Here is a 24,686-nt window from a genome sequence, read left to right on the forward strand (position 1 = left end):
AATATTATTAATATTTAAATTTATTTATTAATTTAAAAATGCTATTCAAATTAATATGATGGAAGGTAATAGTTCAATCCTACCCTTTTTTAAGGTATGAACATTACCCTCCTCAAGGTTAGTTATATTACTAGGGGAATAACATTGCAAGACTAAACCCTCCAAACAAACAAGGTAATGTTTCACATTACCATTCCCTTACTAGGATTAACATATTCCAAAGAGCCCCTTAGAGTTCAAGTCCTTTTTTGCCTTACCTAGTGCCTTTTATATAATCCAGGGTGTATTCAAAATGGGTAAATCCTCAAAATAAGAAAAATAACTTTTCTATCTTATATTTAAATTACAAAAAAAAAATTATTAATATCCCTAAAGAATAGGTAAATATTAGCTTGAAGAAGATTTCCTATTTCAATAGTTAGTTAAGGTTGTCTCCTAACTAAATATTAGCTTGCGGACCCCACCATTTATATGTCCTCTTGCTATTAGTATAATTTAATATCATCTCATTTATTTTATTTAATAAATATTATAAAAATTATTAATTAATTATAAAATAATATTTTATCGTGATACTAAGCAGCATAAATATTTCATAACAATACTCATTTTCAATAATTAAAAAGTAATTAACCAACAAAAAATTATGGATAATTTGAACTCGCCAGTCGCCTAATAGACTTCAGAGATAAGTTTGAGTTTCTTAAACTTTTAAAAGGAGGACCACATCAAAAAATTCTTGACTTAAAATTTCAATATATATCTTAGAAGTCATCGGTCAATAATAATATTAGATAATCTTTTTATAAAGAGTAGTGTTATAATTGGTTAGTTATGATTTTTTTTATAATATTTATTAAAATAAAATACTTGGGAATAGTAATATTCCATTTAACATTTCTCGGCCTGGGTTGTTGTTGGACATTCTGTAATCAAAACTTTAAGCCCACCAAAAAAGAAAAAGACCAAACGGTCAACCGCTACTTAATATTTATTTATCATATAAATAAAAAATCCATTTATATTAGATCAGTACGCAGGTAGCCGCCTCGCCCTAGCTAGTGTTTGCCATAAGAGGGCAAATCTGGTTTTGGTATAGAAGAACAAGAAGAGAGCTATGAATACCCTGGTCCGGAGCACAACGTCTACTCTCAGCCGAAGATTCGACGGATACGAGCCGTTGGATCATCAAGATCAACGGAGCCTGATCACTAGGGACGATAGAAGCCAGGTTATGAAGAGGATAGGCTTGTCTAAGTCTAAACGAAGTGACAAGAAAATATTGGAGGGAAATCGATTGAGTAAAAATAATAATAATAGTCGAAGCTACAGGAACAAGAGAGCCAAGCACAGGCAAATATTTCTGAAAAGTTACACGTTGACGCCGGTGGAGACTCGGAAAGTTGAGGACTTGGCTACTAAGGTTAAGAAAGCTCTGGTTTCGGCTTTGTCGTTTATTCGCTTTGGCTCTTCTCCGTTCGGATCTTGTAATTGTCGTTCAACCACTGCTACAAATAATTCCTCAGCCAAACGCGTCCTTATTTAAAATGAAACGATTCAATATATTGGTTGGCTGTTTTAATTTTTTTATGTGAAGCTGAATACAAATAGCTAGATTAGTGGTTGTATTTTTGGAAAGAGTGAATTGGTCAATAAATCTCAAGTCTCAAATTGTCCTTCATTAATCTTATATAATATGAATTACATATTTTATATCCTACAAAGCGAAAGGGGAAAAAATGATCCTTGTTTGCTTATATTTATAATAAAACTTACACAACTTTGTATTTGGTAACTAATAGTATAAGTTCGAAATTACATGTTTTTAATTTAAGTAAATCTATTCAAACCATCTGGATATCAAATTTCACTTTAACAAATACTCAAACTCACCGTATTACCAAATTGAATGAAAGAAGAAGTGGCGTTGGATTATCTCCAATTCATTTGATATTTTTCCATAAAATTATAAGAACTTTGTCTGACTAGTTTTTATACATCAAACATAGTCTAAATATAGAATTAGACTTCTGGATAAATAACAACACATTACATTATTACACTACAATTCATAAAACAAATCTTACTATCTACCAAATTGAAACCCAAAAGACTCGGCATTGACAATTCAAGGACAAAATCCTCTGTTCCTCTACATCCATACACATGTAACAAGGCCCTTAATACCTGGAAAAAAATCTAATAAAATAAACATATACATAACCAACTCATTCAACCTCTTCTTTTCCATTTTCCCTGCCAACTTATTCGCCTCAATTCAAAAATCTAGACCTAAAAACAAAATCACAAAATTCCCAAAACAAAATCCTCTGTTTCATTTTTTTTTTTATTTTACTTCTTACTATGCCCGCAAAAGGGCTTGTTAATCCAAATCCCCATATTGTTATTTCCAACAACAATGGCTTCCGGTTACCCCAAAAACTACAGTATGTTCTCTGAAAATGAAGGTGGCCTTAAGCCGCCGCCGTACCGCCGGAACATCCCTCGGTACCAGTCTTACAACAACAGCAAGAAATCTAGCTCAAGCTGTTGTTTTCGGTGCATAGGCTGCTTCTATTGCTGCCTATTTCTCCTGGTTTTTCTCTCTGCCATCCTCACTTTCTACCTCTACACAATGTACAGGCCTCAGGTCCCAAACTACGGCGTCAACAACTTTTCCGTCAACACCTTCAATGTCATGAAGGACTTCAGCCTCGAAGCCGAGTTCGTGGTCGTCGTGAAAGCCGACAACCCGAACGAGCATATCGGTTTCATCTACGGCAAGGAAAGCTACGTTATTGTAACGTATTCGAATTCGGAACTCTGCTCGGGGAAGCTGCCGGCGTTTCACCAGCCGGTGAAGAACACGACTCTGATGAGTGTGGTGTTGAAAGGGAAGAGCGAGTTCGGGTCGGGGATGCAGGAGGTGCTCATGGATAACCGACACACCGGGAAGATTCCTCTGTTTGTGAAGGTTAAGGTGCCTGTGAGTGTGGTGTTGGGGAGTCTTCCGTTGAGACAGGTTGTGGTTTTTGTCAACTGTTCTTTGGTGGTTGATAACTTGCAACCCAACAAGAAAGCAAGGATTTTGTCCAGTAAATACAGTTACAATGTCGAGTTTTGAATATTATTTGGTAATGATGGTGATGATGAAGATTTTGATTAGGGGAAAGAAAATATATAAATTTAGGTTAGTTTTTGTGATTGATGCATGCAAATCTATTCTTTTGTTATATATTGCAATTAAAGAAAAGAAGGAGAAAAAAAAAAGAAGCAAATACATGGAGATTTTTTTTTTTGATGAAAGTTGTGAGTATTCTAATTCTAAACAAATTATTAATTGTACGTAATTTACAAGTTTCTACCTTTTTTTTCTTTTTATATATAAATTTTGTCAATACATAATAAAACAAGAGCTATCTAAACATACAAGACAACATAAGAAGATGCCTATATTGTGGACAATGTCCCACATGCAATAAATGGTAGAGAATTGAGCCATATATAAGAACATGGGCTACTCCACTCATTGCCAATTGGTTTTGAGATGGAACCCCATGATTCTCAACATGGTATCAGAGCCATATCACTCAGGCAAGTGATCATATCCGATCCGCACCTATACAGATAGTGATCATGTCCACTCTGATACGGTTCAAGATTGATGAGCAAAAAATAGCCATCATCTTGAGGGGGAATATTGTGGACAATGTCCCACATGCAATAAATGGTAGAGAATTGAGCCATATATAAGAACATGGGCTACTCCACTCATTGCCAATTGGTTTTGAGATGGAACCCCATGATTCTCAACATGGTATCAGAGCCATATCCCTTGCGGGCAAGTGATCATATCCGATCCGCACCTATACAGATAGTGACCATGTCCACTCTGATACGGTTCAAGATTGATGAGCAAAAAATAGCCATCATCTTGAGGGGGAATATTGTGGACAATGTCCCACATGCAATAAATGGTAGAGAATTGAGCCATATATAAGAACATGGGCTACTCCACTCATTGCCAATTGGTTTTGAGATGGAACCCCATGATTCTCAACAGCCTAAACTGATCTACGGAAACACCTTTTTAGAGAAGAGAAGGTGTACTATTAACTTACTTTATAAATTTATAACTCTCCTAAATTGTTCGATCGAAAAAAAAAAAGAGAGATTCGTAGATCGCAGAGCTCCCTAATGCAAGATTGTTAACCCAAATAGGGGATATATTCTACAGTGGTTAATTTAGTGACAGATAAAGAAACTATGTATAATGAGTGTAATGAAAAAAAATTAATTTAAGGGGTAAATTATTAATAATTATATATAATATTTAGATACATATTTATTATATATGAATATATATTTTATATATTGGAATTTTCTCTAATAAGAGTGTGGAAAATTACCCCATGTGAGGGGTGTGTTCGAGCGAATAAAGAAGCTGTAGCGTTATATTAAGGTGTTGTTTGGTAATATTTTTATTTTTTAATTTTTTAATCATAAAATGAAAGTAAAATTTTTATTTTTGAAAAACAAAAATACATTCTGTAACCACTTTTATTTTTATTTTTTAATTTTATTTAAGTCAGGTGTATATAGGATTCGGGTTCAAGTTAGAGGTCGGGCTCAACGATAAGGCCGTGGAGGGGGATTTGGCTCTGGATCTCGTCGGAGTCTAAAATATTGATTAAGAAAAAAAAAAAATTATAAAAATATTGAGAGTAATTTTTTCTTTTTGTTTTTAAAATTTTGATTCTCAATTAAAAAATTGAAAAGTGAAAACAGTTTTATAGAACATGTTTTTGAAAAATATTTTTACTTTTCCAAATTTAAAAACAGAAAATTGATTAAAAAAGTGTTACCAAACGTCACTTTAGTATTTGAGAAAGTAGGTAATTAGTTGTTTTTATTAATATTTTGTTTTTTTTTAAAAAAAAGAGAACTTTAATTTTATTGTTCACAGATCTACTATGGTATCAATTTTTTTCTCTCTGTGAACCTTCAACTATTTTTTTATTCCGTCGTCGATCTCCATGGCTCGAACTCGAAGTGGTCTTCCTCCTCGGGTAAGACCAGTGGCGACTCCCACTGCTCTCATGAATCGACGAACTGCTCAGCTTGCCACTCCTCAAGTTTCTCTTATTGTTCAAGATCATGTAATTTTTGGCTCGTTTGATCGTTACTATTGTTGTTTCTGTTGCTCTAGTTCCCATTGCTTTGATTCCTTAGACAGTGTCGACTTCATCTTTTGACGCTGCCATCGGAGGCTTCTTCACTATTGTTGACAATAAGATTTCATCAACTACATTGTGGCTAGAAATCTTAAGTAATGATTGATGAAATAGTAAAGTGATGTTAATGTAAAAATGTAAGAGAGAGTGACTAAGAGAGAAAATATGAAATGCTTTGTATTTAGAAAATGGTCTCTCCAAGTTATAAGGCCCTTCTCAAATGAAAGTGTGAGTTATTTATAAGGGGCTCTAATGGCCCTTCATTACAAACTGGGGTACTCTTAAGTGCTCCCCTAAGGGGACCATGTAGTAGGCTACAAAGTCTAGGGGACAAGGATCAGGATAGTGGTGGTCGGATGCCAGATTTTACTTACACTTGGGATAACTTGTAAGTCCACTACTTTGTTTCAGCTTTTGCAGGTGTTGCGATCGTGTTTCTCTGGCCTTCATCCTTCCCTTAGCTAGCCTTCCTTATGCTTTGCATATTAAGGAGGATCAAAGCTCCTTTTGTGCTTATGTCATGAGAAGGCCTCCTTCACGTTTTTGGTCTCGAGTCTTCTTCTTTTGGTAGATTTTTTTGAGTGACGAGAGTCGTATGTTAAGTATTTAGGATTTTTTGTAGGGGGTGAGTGGCCTAATCCTTTGTTTATGTTGGTGAGAAGCAAGCCTCATGAAGGTGTGGTGCAAGGTGATGGATGTTAGGATTATATGCCTTAAATAAAATCTATTTCAATATAATCTTATTTACTAATTAATAAATGATCAAAAATTATTTTATAATGCTTGGTTCACATGAATACTTTCATGATTATATATTTAACATATAAATTCTATTATATCTCAAACATATAGTTACTCGTAATTATAGCGTTGTCTACATAGTAAAAAATAATCATAATTATATGTTTCAAATTATTTAGTCTCATGATTTATTAGTGCATTTGATTTACGCTGACATGATAATCAACGACGTAGTTTACTTATACTTGGACAAGTAGAATGTTATTTTCAGGACATTATAGTAAAGTAAACTTGTATCGAATGTATTAGCTATACATCAGACTGGACCGATGTTAACAATGTAAAAGATATCATAAACTTACATTTATATCATTGTGTAAAATAGTTTGTTTGGCAATCATCCACATGGGACTCGGCCTACTCGGCCTGGGCTGACCCCTAATGGGACACTTGGTCTGGTGTAATATTTACGGGACAAACACTTGTGCTTCTTATATTGATATCATTTGGGACTTCATAGTTTTGGTCACGTGTGTACTTCTCAACTTGTAGTTATTGTATGGAGATTGACCCATCAACACGAACGAATTTTGAATATGCAAGACGAACCTTAAAACCCTAAAAAATTAGCCATCACCCATGTCCAAGTGGAGACAAAGCATTGTATTAAAGTTGTACGAGAACGAGAGCCAACTCCCTCTTGTTGAGAGAAGACTCGATCTAGGCCAACCCATACTTGGTTTGGGTCGTGCCCTAGGGGCAGGGACGGAGGTACTTAAGCCATTGTGTAGGCTTAAGCCCTCACTCAATTTTATAATATATAAAAAACTTTTATGTTACATATATGTATTTAAATTTTTGTTTACTATAAATGTGTATTAAGTCCCCACTCAATTTGTTCCTACCCAATTTAAAGGTAATACCACTAAAATTTAACACTAAATTAAAAAAAAAAAAAAACAATCAACAATTTTTTTTTCTAAGCATATATGTAACACTCTATTCAAGCTCTCACTGAATCGAATTTCTGACTCCGTCACTGCCTGCCTAGGGGGGTACTCGGCTTAGGCCTACACCTAAGAGGGTACTCGGCTTGGGCCAATCCCTAAAGGAGTGATTGTGGCCTAATCCATTTTTGAGGATCTTTCATCCCAAGGGAATCACCCTTGGTCTATAGGGGTGGCACCTTTTGCCCCTTCATTATATTTGATAGTTGTTCCTCATACAAAGGTGATCTTACTACATCTTCTTCATGGGTTCATTCTCTTCTAATCCCGTGCCACGTCCCACATGTCATCATACAATAGAGTAAACTGGCAGAACTACATACATCTATGGAGTGGCCATGCCCCCCCCCCTAACTTTTTAGAAAAAGAAAAAAAATAAACATAATGTATAAATAAAATTAGGATAATTAGATTTTACTTATTAGAAAAATGTGATATTTCTCTTATTATTAAGCCTAATAAAAAATTGTGAAGTTGAAATTGAAAAATAAGCCCAAACCCAATAGCCTATTTAAATTAGTTATCTATTTTATGGTAAAAAGTAACAAAAAAAAATGATTAATATAATTTATTTTTTTAAAACTACTTTTGTATGATATGTATTTATATGTGTCTTAATATACGTATTTTTATGGTATCAAATACCATATTAATATGGCACTACTTTACAAGTAGTTAGCAGTTTCTTATATTATTTATTAAATTAAAATATTTAGGACTCGATATTATTTTACACCAATAACGATAGGTCACTTTTCACTACCAAAAATCTTATTTTTAGTCACAATAAAATTTGTGACTAAAGATAAAAAGTTGTGGCTAATTATAAATTATCATTATTGTGTTGTGACTGAAAGGTCCATGGCTAAAAGTATTAGTCACAAAAATTACAATTTGTTGTGACTAAATATGTTTTTAGTCACAATATTTGTTGTGATTAAAACTAAATTGGTGACAACTTGTAACTAAATACTATGTTGTAGTCACAAGTAACTTCAACAAATTTATGTTGTGACTAAAAGGTTGTCATTAAAAGTAACAGTATTTGTAGTGTTTTTTAGTACTTGGCACTATAAGGTGCTCTTTATTATTTTTTATTATTTTATATACATTGTATAAAGGTAATTAATTTTTTATATTGATTTATAAAATATTACATACTAAAAAAATTAAGTAAAAATATATTTTATTTCTCCTTATTTCGTCGGCTGGTTCCGCCACTGAGTAAACATATATCGATGGCTGGTAATAAGTCCTAATATCTCGTAAGTAAAATGTAATCATACATTTATATGCTCAACTTCCCCAATCATTTAATTGTCTCCTAACAGCTTATTATATATATTATCTATATATATGTATATTTTTCTTATGGAGCTTATTATAAATAATAATATTAATATATCATGTATGAATCCTTATGATTAGGTATAAACAGAAAACACAAAACTTTGGCCATTCAACCGTAACGAAAATGGGTTAAGCGTAACTTAATCGATTGTTATAGTAGTTAGTGCAAATAAATACATGAATATATGATAATGCAATGCAACACATATTATATAAGTATATAACTCAAGCAGCACCAAAAAAGAACAAGTGGCATAGCAGGGACCCTAGCATGGTCCGATATGGGAGGAGGTTGATGAATTGATTGGCCATTATAGAGCCCAAAATGCAACAACGACAAGGTTGCCCGGGTAACCGGTACGCCAACGTGGTTACAACCCTTTTGTACAACCACCCACCACCGCCACTAGTTCGACGATAGATAGCGTGATTGATCTCGATCGGTTCCCTTTTGGACTGTTGTTTCTAGCTGTGGGCATTGTTCATTTTTGATTATTAATTCATCATATTTCAGCATTTTTCTCAACCACTTTTGTTCGTTTTCTTGCTTTGCTTTCTGGGGTTTATTATATATATATATACATACACGTTTTTGTATATACATAAACATATATACATAGCGTACGTTCTTTTGGTTTATCAGATATGGCGACTGGATTATACACTGCGTCACCATTATTGAGTAGATTTGAGGTATGTTGCGTGACATATATGTGGATTATATAATAAAATTCTTGGAATAGATTTGTGTTATTTGATGTGAGTTGGAGATTTTCGTTTGGTAGATTTAATAATAAATTTGTGTTTTTATGAGAAAATATGTATGCAAAGGTGTGAAAATTAACTAGGCACTGAAATATGTACAAGGCCACTTGGAGCTAGTTTATTGAGTTGTTGGGTGAAATATGGCAAGAACATTTAGTTGGTAGCTGTAATGTGTGAGCAAATTGGTAAAACAAGACCAAGTTTTCAATTATTTGGAAACTAGCAGAATTAACTTTTGATAATTATGTAAATTAATTGAAATAATAAAATAACATATGTTTTATGGACTCAACCATATTTCAGCTTTCGTTTCATGATCACTATTATATACTTTGAGTCTTCCTTGTATTATATATTAGAACCAAGTTATTAGTAGATGCCAAGTTAGTAGGAAAAACAAATTAATTTTCACATTATGCTTGTCTTATAGATCAAATTTGACATAATATAGTCTTTTTCTTGTAGGGAAAAAACTCAGGTATTACTATTTCTGGCAATTCATGTGGATGGACTGGAAATTTGATCTTCATGGTTGAGCTTCGAAAGAAGATCCTAACATTTCGAGATATTATTGATCTTCCTCCTTGTGACGGTTCAAGTCCCATCAACGAGGTACAAAATAATTATGAAAAATAGTAATGTGATTTTTAGTTGAGATATCTAGCAATTAATTTACTATTATGAACTACAAGCGTAGAGCAACAATTTTGTTCATATATATATATAAACATATTCTTGATTGAGTTACTTATTCTATTACAGCTGGTCAAGGGAACAGTTGAAGATCTCCACAAGCTGTATCCCAATGTTGTCCCCTACAATTTCCATGCTTCAGAAATTGAAAATATTTCAATAGATCATGTATGTAAATATATAGTCAGTAAAGTATTAATCAATTGTTTTTTACTATCTCCTTTAAGATGATGTAAAATTAACATTAAGTCAAATAATATGTAGGGATTAGCTCTTTTATACAGGGCATTAAAAGCAATTGGAGATTCATGGGCTAAGAATCACAAGTGGATAAACAATTGGGGACATAATGCAGGAGATTGTTTGGAAAACATGATCAGTTTGGAGCAACTTGGTAATTAATAATTAATTGAATCTTTATTTCATTCCAACAATACGAGGTAGCATTAGCATGTTAAATTTTATTACTTGGTTGAAAACTGAAATTAACTAATTAGCTGGTAATGAAATGTTGTTTTCTTCCATAGGGGGAAAAGTGCTAGCCGAGCTTAGATACATGACAGATATTGCTAAAGAAATGTTTGATGCGATGGATGAAGATGATAAAAGCAACAATGAGGACAGAGTTAAGAGCTCCACCATTGGAGAAGTATTGATTGAATGTTATTCAGACAAAAAACTCTTGAGTTGTCCTTCACCAAATACCCCAACTTCACCATCTCCCGAGCTTAGTTCTTTTGGTATGGAGCTCAGCCAATTGGGTAGTCATCATGATCATGATGCTTCTAATAACTCTGCTAGGTCACTTCTCTTGCCTTTTAGACTCAAGGCACTGGAAATGTTGAAGCCTGTGGGAATGAAGCACCTCTTTTCATTTGACATTTCTCCTCCTTCTTCACTCACTCAAGATTCCAATGATTACTCAAAAGAAAATACAATAAACAACAAACAAGAAGCTCAACATGAAGAGATGAGAAATAGCACCTCAAATTCAATACCTGATCAGCCAATAGTGTTGACACCATCAACTCTTACCCCACCGTCGCCGCCTCCTCCTCCTCCACCACCACAAGAACTTCCACCAATTCCACTTTCATGTGGCCCACTTTTAGGCGTGGTTGCAGGAAGGCCTAGTCCGCCACCTGTTCCGCCGCCTATAGGATCAATAAATGCGCCGCCATTACCGCCCCCTCCAATGGCTCCAACAAAATTAGGAGGCATGCCGCCACCTCCTCCTCCTTTGGGTGCTTCTAAAGCCCTTCGTCCAAAGAAAGCAGCTACCAAGTTGAAGAGATCATCCCACATGGGAAGCTTGTATAGAACTCTCAAAGGGAAAGTGGAAGGCTCAAGCTTAAGTGCTAATAAACAGCAAGGCAAAAAATCTAAGATAGGAGGAGGAGGGTCTACTGGTGGAAAGCAGGGCATGGCTGATGCTCTGGCAGAGATGACAAAAAGGTCAGCTTTTCCCTTCTCTCTTGTTCATTTCCTTAAGTTTAGTAGTCAATGTATTGCTTCCATGTGCTATTTAAAAGTAAATTGTAATACATGATTGATTTTTTTTGGTGGCCTATATATGTATAGATCAGCTTATTTCCAACAGATTGAAGAAGATGTTCAAAAGCATTCGAAATCAATCATGGAGGTTAAAGCTGCTATCAACTCCTTCCAATCAAAGGACATGTCTGAACTTATCAAGTTCCATAAGCAAGTTGAACAACATCTAGAGAAACTGACTGATGAAACTCAGGTCAGAACATATATATATTATTACAATTAGTGTTCAATTTTTGCTTATAGCTATATAGTTTGTTACTATATATTATCTCTATTTGGTTTAGAATATTGATGTGTATATTACATGCATGCAGGTGCTGGCAAGGTTTGAAGGTTTTCCATCGAAGAAGCTGGAGTCATTAAGAAGTGCAGCAGCCCTGTATTTGAAACTAGAAGATATTGTCAATAAGCTGGAAAAATGGAAAGTGGCTCCTCCTTTAGGCCAGCTACTTGATAAGGTTGAGTCATTCTTCACTAAGGTAAAATCGATACATATAAATGAAAAATTGTGAACATGAAAATATCCACTTGAGCACTTTTCATCAATGAATTTCTAAAACCAGATCAAAGGGGAAATAGATGCATTGGAAAGGAGTAAAGATGAAGAAGCTAAGAAGTTCCAAAGTCATAATATCACATTTGATTTCAATATTTTGATACGAATTAAAGAATGCATGGTAGACGTTTCTTCAAGCTGCATGGAATTAGCACTTGAGGTAATCATTACTTATGGTATTAAATGTCATATTCATTTACTATATATATTCCTGGCTAATAATGTAACTAATTAGGAAAAGCAATAAGAAAGTGTTGAGAATGATTGTGAATTTGATACAGGAAAAAAGAAAGGGAAAAGCCAAAGAAAGTATTGAGAATGGAAAGTGTAGTAGTAAGAGTGAGCAAGAACAAGGAAAAGCACATACAAAAATGCTTTGGAAGGCTTTTCAATTTGCATTTCGTGTGTATAGCTTTGCAGGAGGACAAGATGATCGAGCTGATATGCTTACCAAACAACTTGCCCATGAAATACAAGTTGATCCTCTTCAAGAGTAGTACTCATAAATATAAATAAATATATTATAAATATAAGCTAATTATCTAAAATATTTCCAAACACATGATATATTTAATTATCTTTATATTATATATAAATGTAATATTATTTTATGTTCGTACGCATGACACAACACATTAATACTAATAAGGCACAAAATAATCATTAGATATATTTGCATATATTTCAACGAGATAATATGTACAAACTAGAAAACTACAACTAGATGCAGTAAAGCAACCAACAATCAAATTAACAGCAGATATATGAAGAAATAAGGCCATAGATTTATATTGGTTCAGGTCAAAATAGACTCTGTAACTAAAATACCAGTGTAGCAAGCTCAAGCAATCTCCCTTAAGAATCAAGTTTTAAGAGATATTGAAAATGCCATGCATGGTAATACAAAAGAATTGAAAATGTAAAATCTCTTCTCCCTTCCTCACTACTTTGAACCAGTTTGGTGAAGTTAAGAAAGAAAAGTTGTAGGAAAAAATGTTGAGTGTATGATAAATTATAAATTTACATATATTGTAAGCTGAAAAAGTAGTATATAATTATAATTCGGTAAATTAACTAAAATTCTCATGAAGAAATATTATAGAGAGGAATATAAATATGGTAAATACTATTTTAGATCTCGTGTTTTACAAAAAATTATTAATTGGATCTTTTATTTTGTTAAATGACAAAATGGATTTCATATTTTTCAAAATAGAAAAAATAAGATCCTATGTTCCTAAAATAGGAAAAATAAAACTCTGAGTTCAATTTTTAATAATTTTATTTTTTAATAGGGTAAATACTATTTTGGACCTTCTGTTTTACAAAAGTTACCAATTGGACCCTGTATTTTGTTAAATGACAAAATGGACCCTGCATTTTCTAAAATAGTACAAATAGGATCCTGAATTTTTTTTTTTTTGTCAAAATAAAGTTTAATTATAATCCGATCTAAAAGTGCTATATGACAAAAGTGTTTACATTTTTTGTATCTGTTCGTATTAAGCATTGTCTTCAAGTTGGTTGTATTACAAAAAAGTTATTAAAAATTAAGCTCATGGTCCTATTTTTACTATTTTAGAAAATATAGGGTCTATTTTGTTATTTAACAAAACACAATCTGTAACTTTTGCAAAACACAGGATCCAAAATGGTATTTACTCTTTTTAATATAACCAATTTTAAAACAATTTCTAACACGAACAGATACAGAAAATGTAACAATTTTTGTTATAATATCTCTAAATCAGATTATTATTAAGTTTTATTTTGACAAAATATTAGTTTAGGATCTTACTTGTATAATTTTAAAAAATACAAAATTTATTTTGTTATTTAATTTAATTAATAATTTTTATAAAATAGAAAGTCTAAAATAATATTTAGGCTTTAAAGATCAAAATTTTGATTAATAATTGAACGTTGTTGTTTGGTATCAAATTATAGTAGCATATTTAACACCATAATAAAATTCTCTTTCGAATGTATAATTAGTAATAGGGAATTTTGATTTTATATGCTTAAATAATTAAAAAAATTTATTATTATACCAAAAATTTAAACCATAAAAAAACTATACTTTTTTTTTTAAAACCCCAAAAATACCCCCCTCACAATTCTCTCTCTCTGCATCATCTCTCTCTCTATCTCACATCCCAACCGCCCACCCTCACCACCACCTCCGACCTCCGACCCTCACCGCCACCTCCGACCACCCGCACCAACACCCCGACCCAGCCCCACTCTCTCGGACCGCCCAAAAATCGCACCCCGAAACCCACTCTCTCTTCCTCTCTTTCTGAAATCGCAAAAAAAAAAAAATGGTCTCAGGTCCGATGGTCGGACCATGGGTCCGATGGGGACAATAATATAAGAATCATTTTATCTCAATTAATTTAGTTGAATTAAATGAGTAGCGTTATAATTAGAATAATTATTGTGAGTAGAGTTATAATTGAATGAGTGTTGAACGTTTCAAAGTAAATATTGAAAGCCGATGGCAAGTTAATTTATATGAAGTTTTGAGTAGGGCTGTACAGAAATTTTCGTAAACCGCCCAACCCGAATAACCCGACTAAACCAAACCGACAAAACCGAAAAAAAATACAAACCGACATAACTTGACAAAATTCTAAACCGCCCAATCTGTAAATTGGGCGGGTTGAATTTTGACCCAAACCGCCCAATGAACCCGCCCAAACCGATTTAACCCGATTAAGAGTTTTTTTTTTTTTTTATATATATATATATTATATATTATATTATATAATATATAATATATATTAAAAAAAACCCAATCCCTAAATTGAATTTAGATTTGGAATATTATGTATTTAATGTTATTAATTTTTATTTTAGTTGAATCTGAAAAAAAAAAAAAAAAAAAAAAAAAAATCCTAATTCGGTTTGGGCGGGTTAACCCGCCCAACCCGCCCAACCCGTCGGTCGGGTCCAGAATTTTTTTTTTTTTAAATTGGGCAGTTTGCATGCAGAATTTTATAACCCGATCTTTATGTCGGGTTGGAAAATATATAGTATAAACCGACTAAACCGACCGATGTACAGCCCTAGTTTTGAGTCACTTATCTTTGTAATAATTTTTGGACGCACTACTACAAAATAGGCTATTCCCAACGGTTTAAAAGAGGGTCAATTATTGGAACCGTTGGAAAAGGTAAGTGGAAGTTTTTTCCATCGGCTTAGCACTGTAGCAAAAAAACTGTTGGGATAGTTATTGCTGACGGTGAATAACCGTTGGCAATACTAAATAGATTTTTTTTCTAAAAAAATATAATTTATTCTGACGGTTTTTAACTGTTGGGAATAGTAAGTATACCCAACAGTGTATAACTGTGGAGAATAGTTAGTATACCCAACACTTATTAACTGTTGGAAAAAGATGCATTTTATATTTAATTAATAATTTATTCAAAAAAAAAAATCTGGGCTGAAACTATTGGGACAGGTTCGAAAATTTCAGACCAATATCCAAATCTCATCTCTCTCGACAATAACCCTAATTTTCAGACCTCACCACGATTTTGTTCGACTATTCTGACGGCAGCTCCTCACCACGAGCTTGGGAAACGATTCACAAGTCTCTCCGCTTCTCCCTCATTTCTTCAATTGGTATTTACTTTTGCTATTTTCATTTCTAGAATTTTGGTTTGACAATGTCCTCTTCTTTTTTGATGAGTTGCCTAACTGATATGTGTTATGTAAATTTAGAGTTATGCCAAGAAATTCCACCGGACTTCACCTTTGCTCTGTCCGGTTCCAGAGGTGAGTTTTCTTGCTTTTATCTCACTTTCCTTTTTATATACATTGATGTTTGTTTCTCTGATTTTTTTTCTTGCAACTTTGGGATGTTTTGTCTGGAATATTTCTTGGTTAGTTTTCCGGGATGCGTTAGATAATTGTGGTCCATGGAACTTTTGAACTATTGGTCAATGCTCTGTAAGTGTTTGATAAAATGATTCAAAGAAAGAAATTATAACAGATTTTAGTCTTCACATGTTGAGACAACTTCTATTTGTTGTTTTTATTATTGTTATGTGATTAAATATAATATGTATAAAATATCAGGAAGACATGAGTTTTAGAAACCTCATTGTTCTAATTAAGATGGCTTTGTATTGCGATGACCCGTTTTAGGTTGAATATGAAATGTAAAATATTATGAGTGAAGTATATCTGTATAATTGCTTTTAAAAAAGAAAAGGAGTATATCTGTTAGTCTTAGGCTAAAATGTGTTTTTATTTTCTTTGTGTTGAATTATCAAACTAACAAATATTAGCATATCAATAATAAATAATTGAGAAGTATTGTAACAGTAAAAGAATATGTATATTTCACTTCTAAATCTAATCAAAGGATTACATATATGCTATTTGTCTGACTGAGTTAAAGAGAGATATAATGAGAATGAGAAGATTATACCTCCCATCTGGATAATAACCTGCTAATTATATTTCTTTCATTCTTATTTGTTAATCATATTTTGCAACACTGTGACACTGTCCCAGTAAATAAATCAACATATAAAATATAAATTTATAATTTAATTAATATAATATAAGACACAAAATTCAGGGTAGATTTGATATGGGAATGCTTGTGTTGTGTTATGTTTGGCTTGACTTAGAAGGGAGGTTATCATTCAGGGGGAACAAGCTTCTTACACTATCGATCTATTGGTGGACGGTGAAATGGGGGAATAAATGATTGACTTACTTTAAACTTTTATCAGCAAACCAATAACATTTGACCCCATTTCTAAGTATGACAAGATTGTTTCTTAGTTCTGTTGTTAATCTAATTACACAACGATAAAAAGATTAGGCTTATGCACCATATTATGTTGTGTGTTGTCTATGAATCAAATTAATGATAATGTTACTTGATTTGCTTTATTAGGAGAGATTTCTAAATAATATTGTCAAATTATTCTGTCTTAATTTTTTGCCAAGATAATATATATATATAGACATATATATATATGAGACATTATACTCTAATATGGAAGCATTCTTTGTGTCTTGGTTCCCTAAAACTACTCATGTTGTACAAAAGGAGCAATAAACCTTTACTTGGCTCTCTTATCTTTTGACATGTCTTTGTTATTTAGGTAGCTTTTTGACATAAACTGAAGCTTTATATAACTTGTCTGCATATTTAGCAATGGCCAGTGGCCACCTAGCCACAAACACATGACCTATTAAATATTATTTCCACAAATATTAAAGTTTTTATGTACTTTTATTATGACCTATTAAATTAAATCATAAATTAATGATTTGTCTCGTTTGTTGCAGTTTAAAAGGAGCATATCATTCTCTTACACTAACAAAGAAATCAATGAAATACGTGACGAATGGGCAAAGTATGTCATGCAGATGATGGCAGGAGGCAAATGACTAATAACATAGAGTATGATGACCAATGATCGCTCATGGACGATCCCCATGTGATCCAAGAAGACGGTTGATAGGTTTGACATCGATCACAGTTACTATTGTCTTGCTTTTTTGGTTTTTAGGAAGTGATCTCCAGCTATTTGATTAAAGTCCCAAGTGACTACCTATTTTTAGATGTTCTGAAGATATTCTACAAAAGATTGCAAAATGTAAAAACTTAATTGGATATTTGTTCTTATGGATTTCATGAAGCTTTAATCCTTTTGAAGAGTGTTAAATGTATGAATTTTTTTTATAAAAATATTATTATTGTTATTATGTTTTTTTATCATTGTATATTGGAAATCTAAATAATAAAAATACAAGAGGAGAATCGCATTAACATTTCCATTGTACACTTTAATTTATATTGTCTGTCGGTTTATAACCGTCATTTTAAGTAGTGTATTTTATTAGTCTGACTAAAATTTTTCCCAACATTTCTTAACCGTCATTTAAAGTAACTTTTTGCCACAGTTATAAATCGTCATTTAAAGAGATGTTTTCCATCAGTTATTACCCGATGGAAGTCTTTCCCGACGGTTATAAACCGTCATTTAAAGTGACTTTTTCTGACATTTCTTAACCGTCATTTAAAGTAACTTTTTGCCACAGTTATAAACTGTCATTTAAAGTTCTGCATTTTTATGACGCCCACATAGCCAACGGTTTTAGGAACCGTTGGGAAATAATATAAAAGACAGTTATAAACCGTTGGGAAAAGCCAATTTTGTAGTAGTGACGGTCTCCAAAATCCGAACTTCATTTTTTCCGAGTAGTTTTTCTTTTCTTTTCTTTTTTTTAACATTTTTTTTGGGAGTAGTTTAAATTTGTTAATTTAAAAGGATATTTATATTAAATATTAATTTTTTAAAATTTTATATTTATAGTTTGATAAAAGATTTTTTATATTACTATTTCTCCTGCTTAATTTTTTCACTTTTTTTTTTATTTATTAAAGTTTCAAAAAAAAAAAGATATTTTTTCATTGGCTGACTTTTTTTTTAAATTAGTTGCTGATTTTATTATTATTATTATTATTATTTTTCTTCTCTCTTTATTTCTCATTTTTTATTTTTTTTTTCTAATTCTCTTTCCTTTTTTTTTCTGTTTATTTTTATATCTCATTTTTTAAAACTTTTGCACTCTCTCACAAAGTTTATTTTATTATTTTTTTTTTAAACAAAAAAGATAAAATATAAAGACTTATTCTATATATTTCTTTTTCTATCTTTTTTATTTTTTTACTATTCTCACTCTAACTCTTTCAAATTATTTTTTTTTATTTCCATATTACCAAAAAAGTATTATAAAAGTCTTACCATAATACTTTTTGAAACATTAATAAGGAAAGCTATATTGTTAAAAATCATGAACTTTTCATAATGTATTCTATGGCTTATGTCAAAATATTATTGAAAACTCTTTTATAATACTTTTTATGTATTATTTTAATACATTGGTATGTTTAAATGAGTATTATTTTTATTAATATCTATAATACATTTTGTCACCTATACTAAAAGTATTATTAAATAATCTACAATAATACTATTATGGAGTATTATTCTATTATTTTCATAAGCTTAAAATATTATTATTATTTTAATTTTCATTATTGGATATATTATTATCATACACTTTTTTGTATAATTTTATTCTGAAAATTAGTTATGATACATATGGAAACATATTTACACAAAAAAAGATAAACTTTTTATTCAAACTAATAGATGTACCAAAGTAGTTTATGAAAACATAAAATATTTGTGAATGACAGTATGGGCCAGTATAGAAATTGAGACAACACATGTATCTCACAAAACTAACTCATCAATCTCCAAAAGACCCAAACATCCACTATTTGAAGCTTTCTCTTCAATCAGTAAAGAAAAAAAAAACAAAACTTGGCGTGATAACTTCTCAAGATCACAGTAGTTACATAATCACAGCTGCATCAACAATGTGAGATGGGAGTGTAAATGTTCCAATTCAGTAGGTCCTACACCAAATTACACATTGATTACTTTACATTAGACTACAAAGAAACATTTTAATCAATTATAACATTCTAGATTAAAGTTCAACATAATTCTTAAGTTGTTACTAGATTTGAATTCATCTAAAATGAAAAGAGATGCAATGGAATGTTATAATTCTTTTATTTTTCTCATGTCTTTTTAACACTTTTTCTCTCTCTTACAAAAATAAAATAAAATTATTAAGAGCACTCTTTTTATATTTTTTTATCTTTTACATGATTAGTAAAAAGTAGTTTTTTTTTTTTAATATGTTTTGTAGTTTATTTAGAGTTAATTTATGAATGATTTTATATTTTGATGATGTATTGTTATTTTTCTGTTGATTTATCACTGTCTTTTTTTTTTTTTTTTTGATAATGTCTTTTTGTTATTAAATAGTTGTTTTATAGTTATTTTTATGTTCTTGTTTAGGTATTTTATAGTTGTTTATAGTTGTTTTTCTGATATTTTTCTGTATTTTTTTTGTATAGTTGTTTAGTTTATGTACATTTCTTATCGTGTATATTTTAAGTTTATTCCAGACAATATTTTCGTTGTATGTATATGCATTTGGTTTTGCTATTTTTATGTTGTTTTTAGTTGTTTTTTAAGTGGTTTCTATAAAAAATTTTGTTGAACAATTATTTTTCAGTTATTTTTTTATTCATGTGTATAATTTTTAGTTTATTTCTGATAATTTTTTTTATTGTATGTGTGTAGCTTTATAGATATAGATACATATATTACGCATGTGCATATTGATATATTAATTATATATTACGCATTATATTATATATCCCATTTTAAAATCATAAGATTTTATTATTTCTATTATTAATATAATTATTTATTTAACTTTTAAAAAATAAATTATCATTTTAACTATCACTAACTCAAAAAGAAAAAGAGAAAAAATTAAAAGAATAAAGTTGTAACAACAAATTCTATATAAAAAAAAATAATGTAACACTACAAAAAGATAAATCAAGTTGTATCTAAACTCACGATACAAAAATATATTGAGGGGTTGATATTGTTTTACTTATTGTGGCGTCGACGGTGGTTCGTGGTTGTTGAGTGTTTGTGGTTTTTATTGTACGTAGTCATGATTATTTTGAATTTTACTGTATTAATTTGTATATGTTATAAACGGAAAAAAAAAATTGTAAAGTAATAATTTTCTTTTATCTAAAAAACATATGAATAAATAATGTAAATAATGGATTGATAATAAGCTTTTAGGTCTGATTATTTTTTGTTATATTTTTTTTATTTTATTTTTTGACATTTAATCCCAATTTTTACATAAAAATCGAGATAAAAAAAATATCTTTTTATCCCGGTTTCTATAAGACCTTTTGTCTCACTGGCATATATCCTGGTTTTTATTTTAACAAAAATTGGGATAAAATACCCCTAAAAACCAGAATAAAAAGCTCTTTTTGCTGTAGTGTTGATACAATTATTAATGTTGTATTCCACACATTTTAAATAAATAAATAATATATGAAATCCTACTTATAACGCGCCACATTAATATAATGTTAAGCACCTAAAGGTACTAATACTAATAGGAATGGTTGTACCTAGAGATGCTTTATGGGCTCGTTTAATTGGTACGCCGTATAAGGGTTGTATTGTATTAAATAATAGATAACACTATGTTTAGATAAAGTAATGTATTGTATTAATTATTACAACTAAAATTTTTAATACAATGTATGTTGTATTATTTAATACATAACAAATTGTCCGTATTAGCTTGTATTATAATATTTACAAAGGATTCGGGGTCAACACCAGTCTTCGACCCGAACCCGGACTCGGGACCTAAACCCGAACCCGAACCCAAACTCGGGACCCGGACCAAGACTGGGACCCGGACCCAAACCCAGACCCAGATTCGAACTCAAACCCGGACCCTGACTCGGGACCCGGGACCCAGACTTGGACCCAGACTCAAACCTGGACCCCAAACCCGGACTCAAACCTGGACCCCAAACCTGGACTCGAACCCGGGACCAGATCGGGACCTAGGACCGGGACCCGGACCCGGACCCAAACCCAGACTCGAGACCCACACCCGGACCCGGGACCGGGACCGGAACTCGAACTCGGACCCAAACCCGGGACCCAGACCCGGACCCTGACCTGAGACCCGAGACCCGAACCCGGACCTGGACTCGGGACCCGGACCCAGACTGAGACCTAGATTCGGGACCCCAACATGAGACCCGGGACCCGAACCCGGACCTAAACCTGGGCCCCGGACGTTGACCCGGGACCCAGACTTGGGACCCGGACCCGGAACCCAAACCTAGTCCCCGGACCTGGACCCGTAGTTGGTGTTGGGGTCGAGTGTATTGAAAATATATTATAACTTTACACAACTTATTAAAAAAAAGTTAATACCAAACAGTATTGTATTAAAAAGATTCAATACAATACAATACAACACAATCCAACACAATACAATACCATACAATACAACATTACAAACGAGCCTTATATATACTATTATATTCGCATGAAACAAACAGAAAAAGAGATAATAATTTTATAAGTTTGGCACCAGAATGGAGTGGTGTGGACTAATGATTTCACACATTGTCAAGAAGAAGTTATTAGGAAAAAAGTTTTATTAATTACATTCATGTACTATTTTTATATATAGAGAGAGTAACATTTTCAATTAATTATTATCATACTCAATAATGATATATAATTGTTAGAACTTTTTCAGTAGCTTTACCTGCTATTATTTCTCCATGCCTACTGTGTGTAACACTTTGCATGCTTAGCCCTGCGTGGGTCACCAGCCCAATTACTATTATTACTTTTATAAACCCAAAATTATTAAAAATGTGGATTTGATTACCTATAACTTTGACTAAGTATAAAAAAATACCATTACTAACAACCACGCAACCAATTTCTTATCCTAAAAACACATTTTATTTACATTGTTATATATCTATATTATTGATGATTAATTATTTATATACACTATCCGACAAGACATGAGATATATATATATATATAAATATATTTTTATATATATATATAAATATATATAAATATATTTTTATATATATACATATGAGAAATGCTAAAAGGTACTAGTAGTGTTAAGCATCTTTCTAGGTGTCAATATCGCTATTGGTCTAATTAAGTATCGGGTCCCATATAGTTTAATATATAATAATTTTTAAAGAGTATCGCTAGCTAATCACAAGGCGACACACTTTAAGAGTGCTAGGCGTCACTGGTACCCAATAGCAATGCTCTATATATATTTATGGGAGAGATAATGAGTTGGAGTTGGAACTTGGAAGCCTTTTGTTTTTTAATAAATAAGTTAAATAATAAAAAGTCGGTTTACTGCGTGTGTTTTAAGATTTCAGTTGAATGGTGATCATAATGATGATCACTCTCTTTTATGTATAGATGATCACTCAAAGAGCTTATGTTTTTGTGTATTGGCTTTTTTCTTGACTAATTATTATGCTTAGGCATTTCAAGTTTTCAACAAAAGTACTTTTAGATCATATGTTGGGAAATGTATCAAATTTGAAGTTTTTGGCAGCACACTATTGGATCAAGTTTCTTCCAATTTGAGCTATATTTAAACACTATATTACCAATGTTCTTATATGATGATCATTAAATTGTTTAATTAAACCCACATATATAAGCTACCATATTTGTTTATTAATTTATTTTTTTAAGCAGAAGTTATCAAATTCTTCTTCTTTTTTTTTTTTTTACATTATAAACGTGTATATACACTTATGTGGCCTACTAGTAATATTTTTTGTTTTTATTTTTATGTATATTTTTAAAATTTTACAAATTAAAAGAAATAAATTAATTTTTTAATTTTGTTTTTTATATAAAAAAATATTTTAAATTTAAAAATATTAAAATTGAACATACTTTCTAATATTAAAAATAATAATGTTACAAATAATATATTAATATTTATGTATATTTAAATTAATTTAAAATAGTAAATTCAATTAATTAATCTAAAAAATATTAATATTTATATATATTTATAAAACTAACCCTACTAACATTGTTAAATTTAACAAAATACTCTTATATTCTTAATATATTCCGTTAAACTAACAAAAACAGTTAAATATCTACATTTTATATGTAAAGATACTTTCAAGGAAAAATAAAAACAATGGTCTATAATTTTCTCTATAACCTAAAATTTCGATAGAGATATTAAATTAAAATCAAATTTTTTGGGATATATATTTGCTCCTTAAATATTTTATTTTTTCAATGTCATACATTTATATATCACATGTATTTTTTTCGACGAATTAAAAATTATATGTTACCTTTTTATTGTAGTTTTTAATTTCAGTTTCATTAAGGCTTATTCAATATATATGACTAAACCAACAGGCATATGTTGATTATTGTTCACTTTCAATAAAAATTTTATTAAAAAATTTTAAAATTGAGAAAAAAAACTTATTAATTGTAAATTAAATAAATAAATCAAAACATATTTCTATTAATTTTTTTCCTTCATATTTCAATTTTTATTGTTATTTATTTTAAAATTATTTAGTAATTTTCTAAAAATAAAATGAGTTAGACCACTAATATATTGACTCATGACATTTTACTAATCTAAGTTAACACTTGACGAAATTTGCAGTAAGAGTTGCAACAAAAACGTAATATATAATATTTAATCTATTAAAAAAAATATATTATAAAACTAAAAATATAAGATATTTATGGTGCAAATACTAATTTTTTTGGATAGATTTTAATTAAATTCATATAGTATTGTTTCAATTACTAAAATCTTATTACGGAATTAAGGGGATGTTTGGAATGGGTTAATGTTAGCAAGGGAATGGTAATGTTAAACATTACCTTGTTTGTTTGGAGGGTTTAATCTTGAAATGTCATTCCCTTGGTAATATAAATACCTTTGAAAAGGGTAGTGTTGATACATTAAAAAATGGTGGGATTTATTATTCTCTTCCATTATATTAATTTGAATAATATTTTTAAATTAATAAATAAATTTAAATACCATTAATATTATAATTTATTATAAACAAAATATTATAATATATATATATTTAGTCTGTAAGATTGGTTTTTTTATAAATGATTTATTTTTATTATGATATTAGCAATAACATATATATGTATTATATATAAATTTTATGAGAATGATGTACATAAATGACATAGCGAACAAAAATAAATAACATAGTGATAAATAAAAATATTCATTTTAATTAATAAAAAATACAATAAAATTTAATAT

General features: G+C 30.8%; 2 protein-coding genes and 1 long non-coding RNA gene across 3 annotated transcripts; all 3 read left to right on the forward strand.

Moving 5' to 3' along the window:
- The first annotated feature begins 2,180 nt into the window (after nt 1-2,180).
- LOC115700283 (NDR1/HIN1-like protein 13) lies at nt 2,181-3,299 on the forward strand. The gene has a single exon (XM_030627852.2). It carries the CDS (start codon nt 2,420-2,422, stop codon nt 3,122-3,124), a length of 705 nt encoding a protein of 234 aa, XP_030483712.1. The 5' UTR covers nt 2,181-2,419; the 3' UTR covers nt 3,125-3,299.
- Nucleotides 3,300-8,422: 5,123 nt separating this feature from the next.
- On the forward strand, nt 8,423-12,465 carry LOC115698817 (uncharacterized protein At4g04980). Its single transcript, XM_030626004.2, has 9 exons — nt 8,423-9,025; nt 9,563-9,709; nt 9,860-9,958; nt 10,055-10,184; nt 10,318-11,245; nt 11,372-11,537; nt 11,659-11,823; nt 11,908-12,060; nt 12,182-12,465. Exons 1-9 carry the CDS (start codon nt 8,978-8,980, stop codon nt 12,395-12,397), a joined length of 2,052 nt encoding a protein of 683 aa, XP_030481864.2. The 5' UTR covers nt 8,423-8,977; the 3' UTR covers nt 12,398-12,465.
- A 2,799-nt stretch (nt 12,466-15,264) lies between these two features.
- Nucleotides 15,265-17,619, forward strand: LOC115704954 (uncharacterized). The gene is made up of 3 exons (XR_004009362.2): nt 15,265-15,530; nt 15,630-15,683; nt 17,217-17,619. It is a non-coding gene; the product is annotated as an uncharacterized LOC115704954 (long non-coding RNA).
- The last annotated feature ends 7,067 nt before the right edge of the window (nt 17,620-24,686 follow it).

This window comes from Cannabis sativa, chromosome 8 (assembly GCF_029168945.1).
Source record: "Cannabis sativa cultivar Pink pepper isolate KNU-18-1 chromosome 8, ASM2916894v1, whole genome shotgun sequence".
In the NCBI taxonomy this organism is placed as follows: Eukaryota; Viridiplantae; Streptophyta; class Magnoliopsida; order Rosales; family Cannabaceae; genus Cannabis; species Cannabis sativa.

Excerpts from the sequence above, each read along its gene's own strand:
- LOC115700283 (XM_030627852.2), top strand. The coding sequence starts at position 2,420 with ATGGCTTCCGGTTACCCCAAAAACTACAGTATGTTCTCTGAAAATGAA.
- LOC115698817 (XM_030626004.2), top strand. The coding sequence starts at position 8,978 with ATGGCGACTGGATTATACACTGCGTCACCATTATTGAGTAGATTTGAG. Across the intron at positions 11,246-11,371 it reads CTGGCAGAGATGACAAAAAG|ATCAGCTTATTTCCAACAGA; the intron begins GTCAGCTTTTCC and ends ATATATGTATAG. Across the intron at positions 12,061-12,181 it reads GCATGGAATTAGCACTTGAG|GAAAAAAGAAAGGGAAAAGC; the intron begins GTAATCATTACT and ends AATTTGATACAG.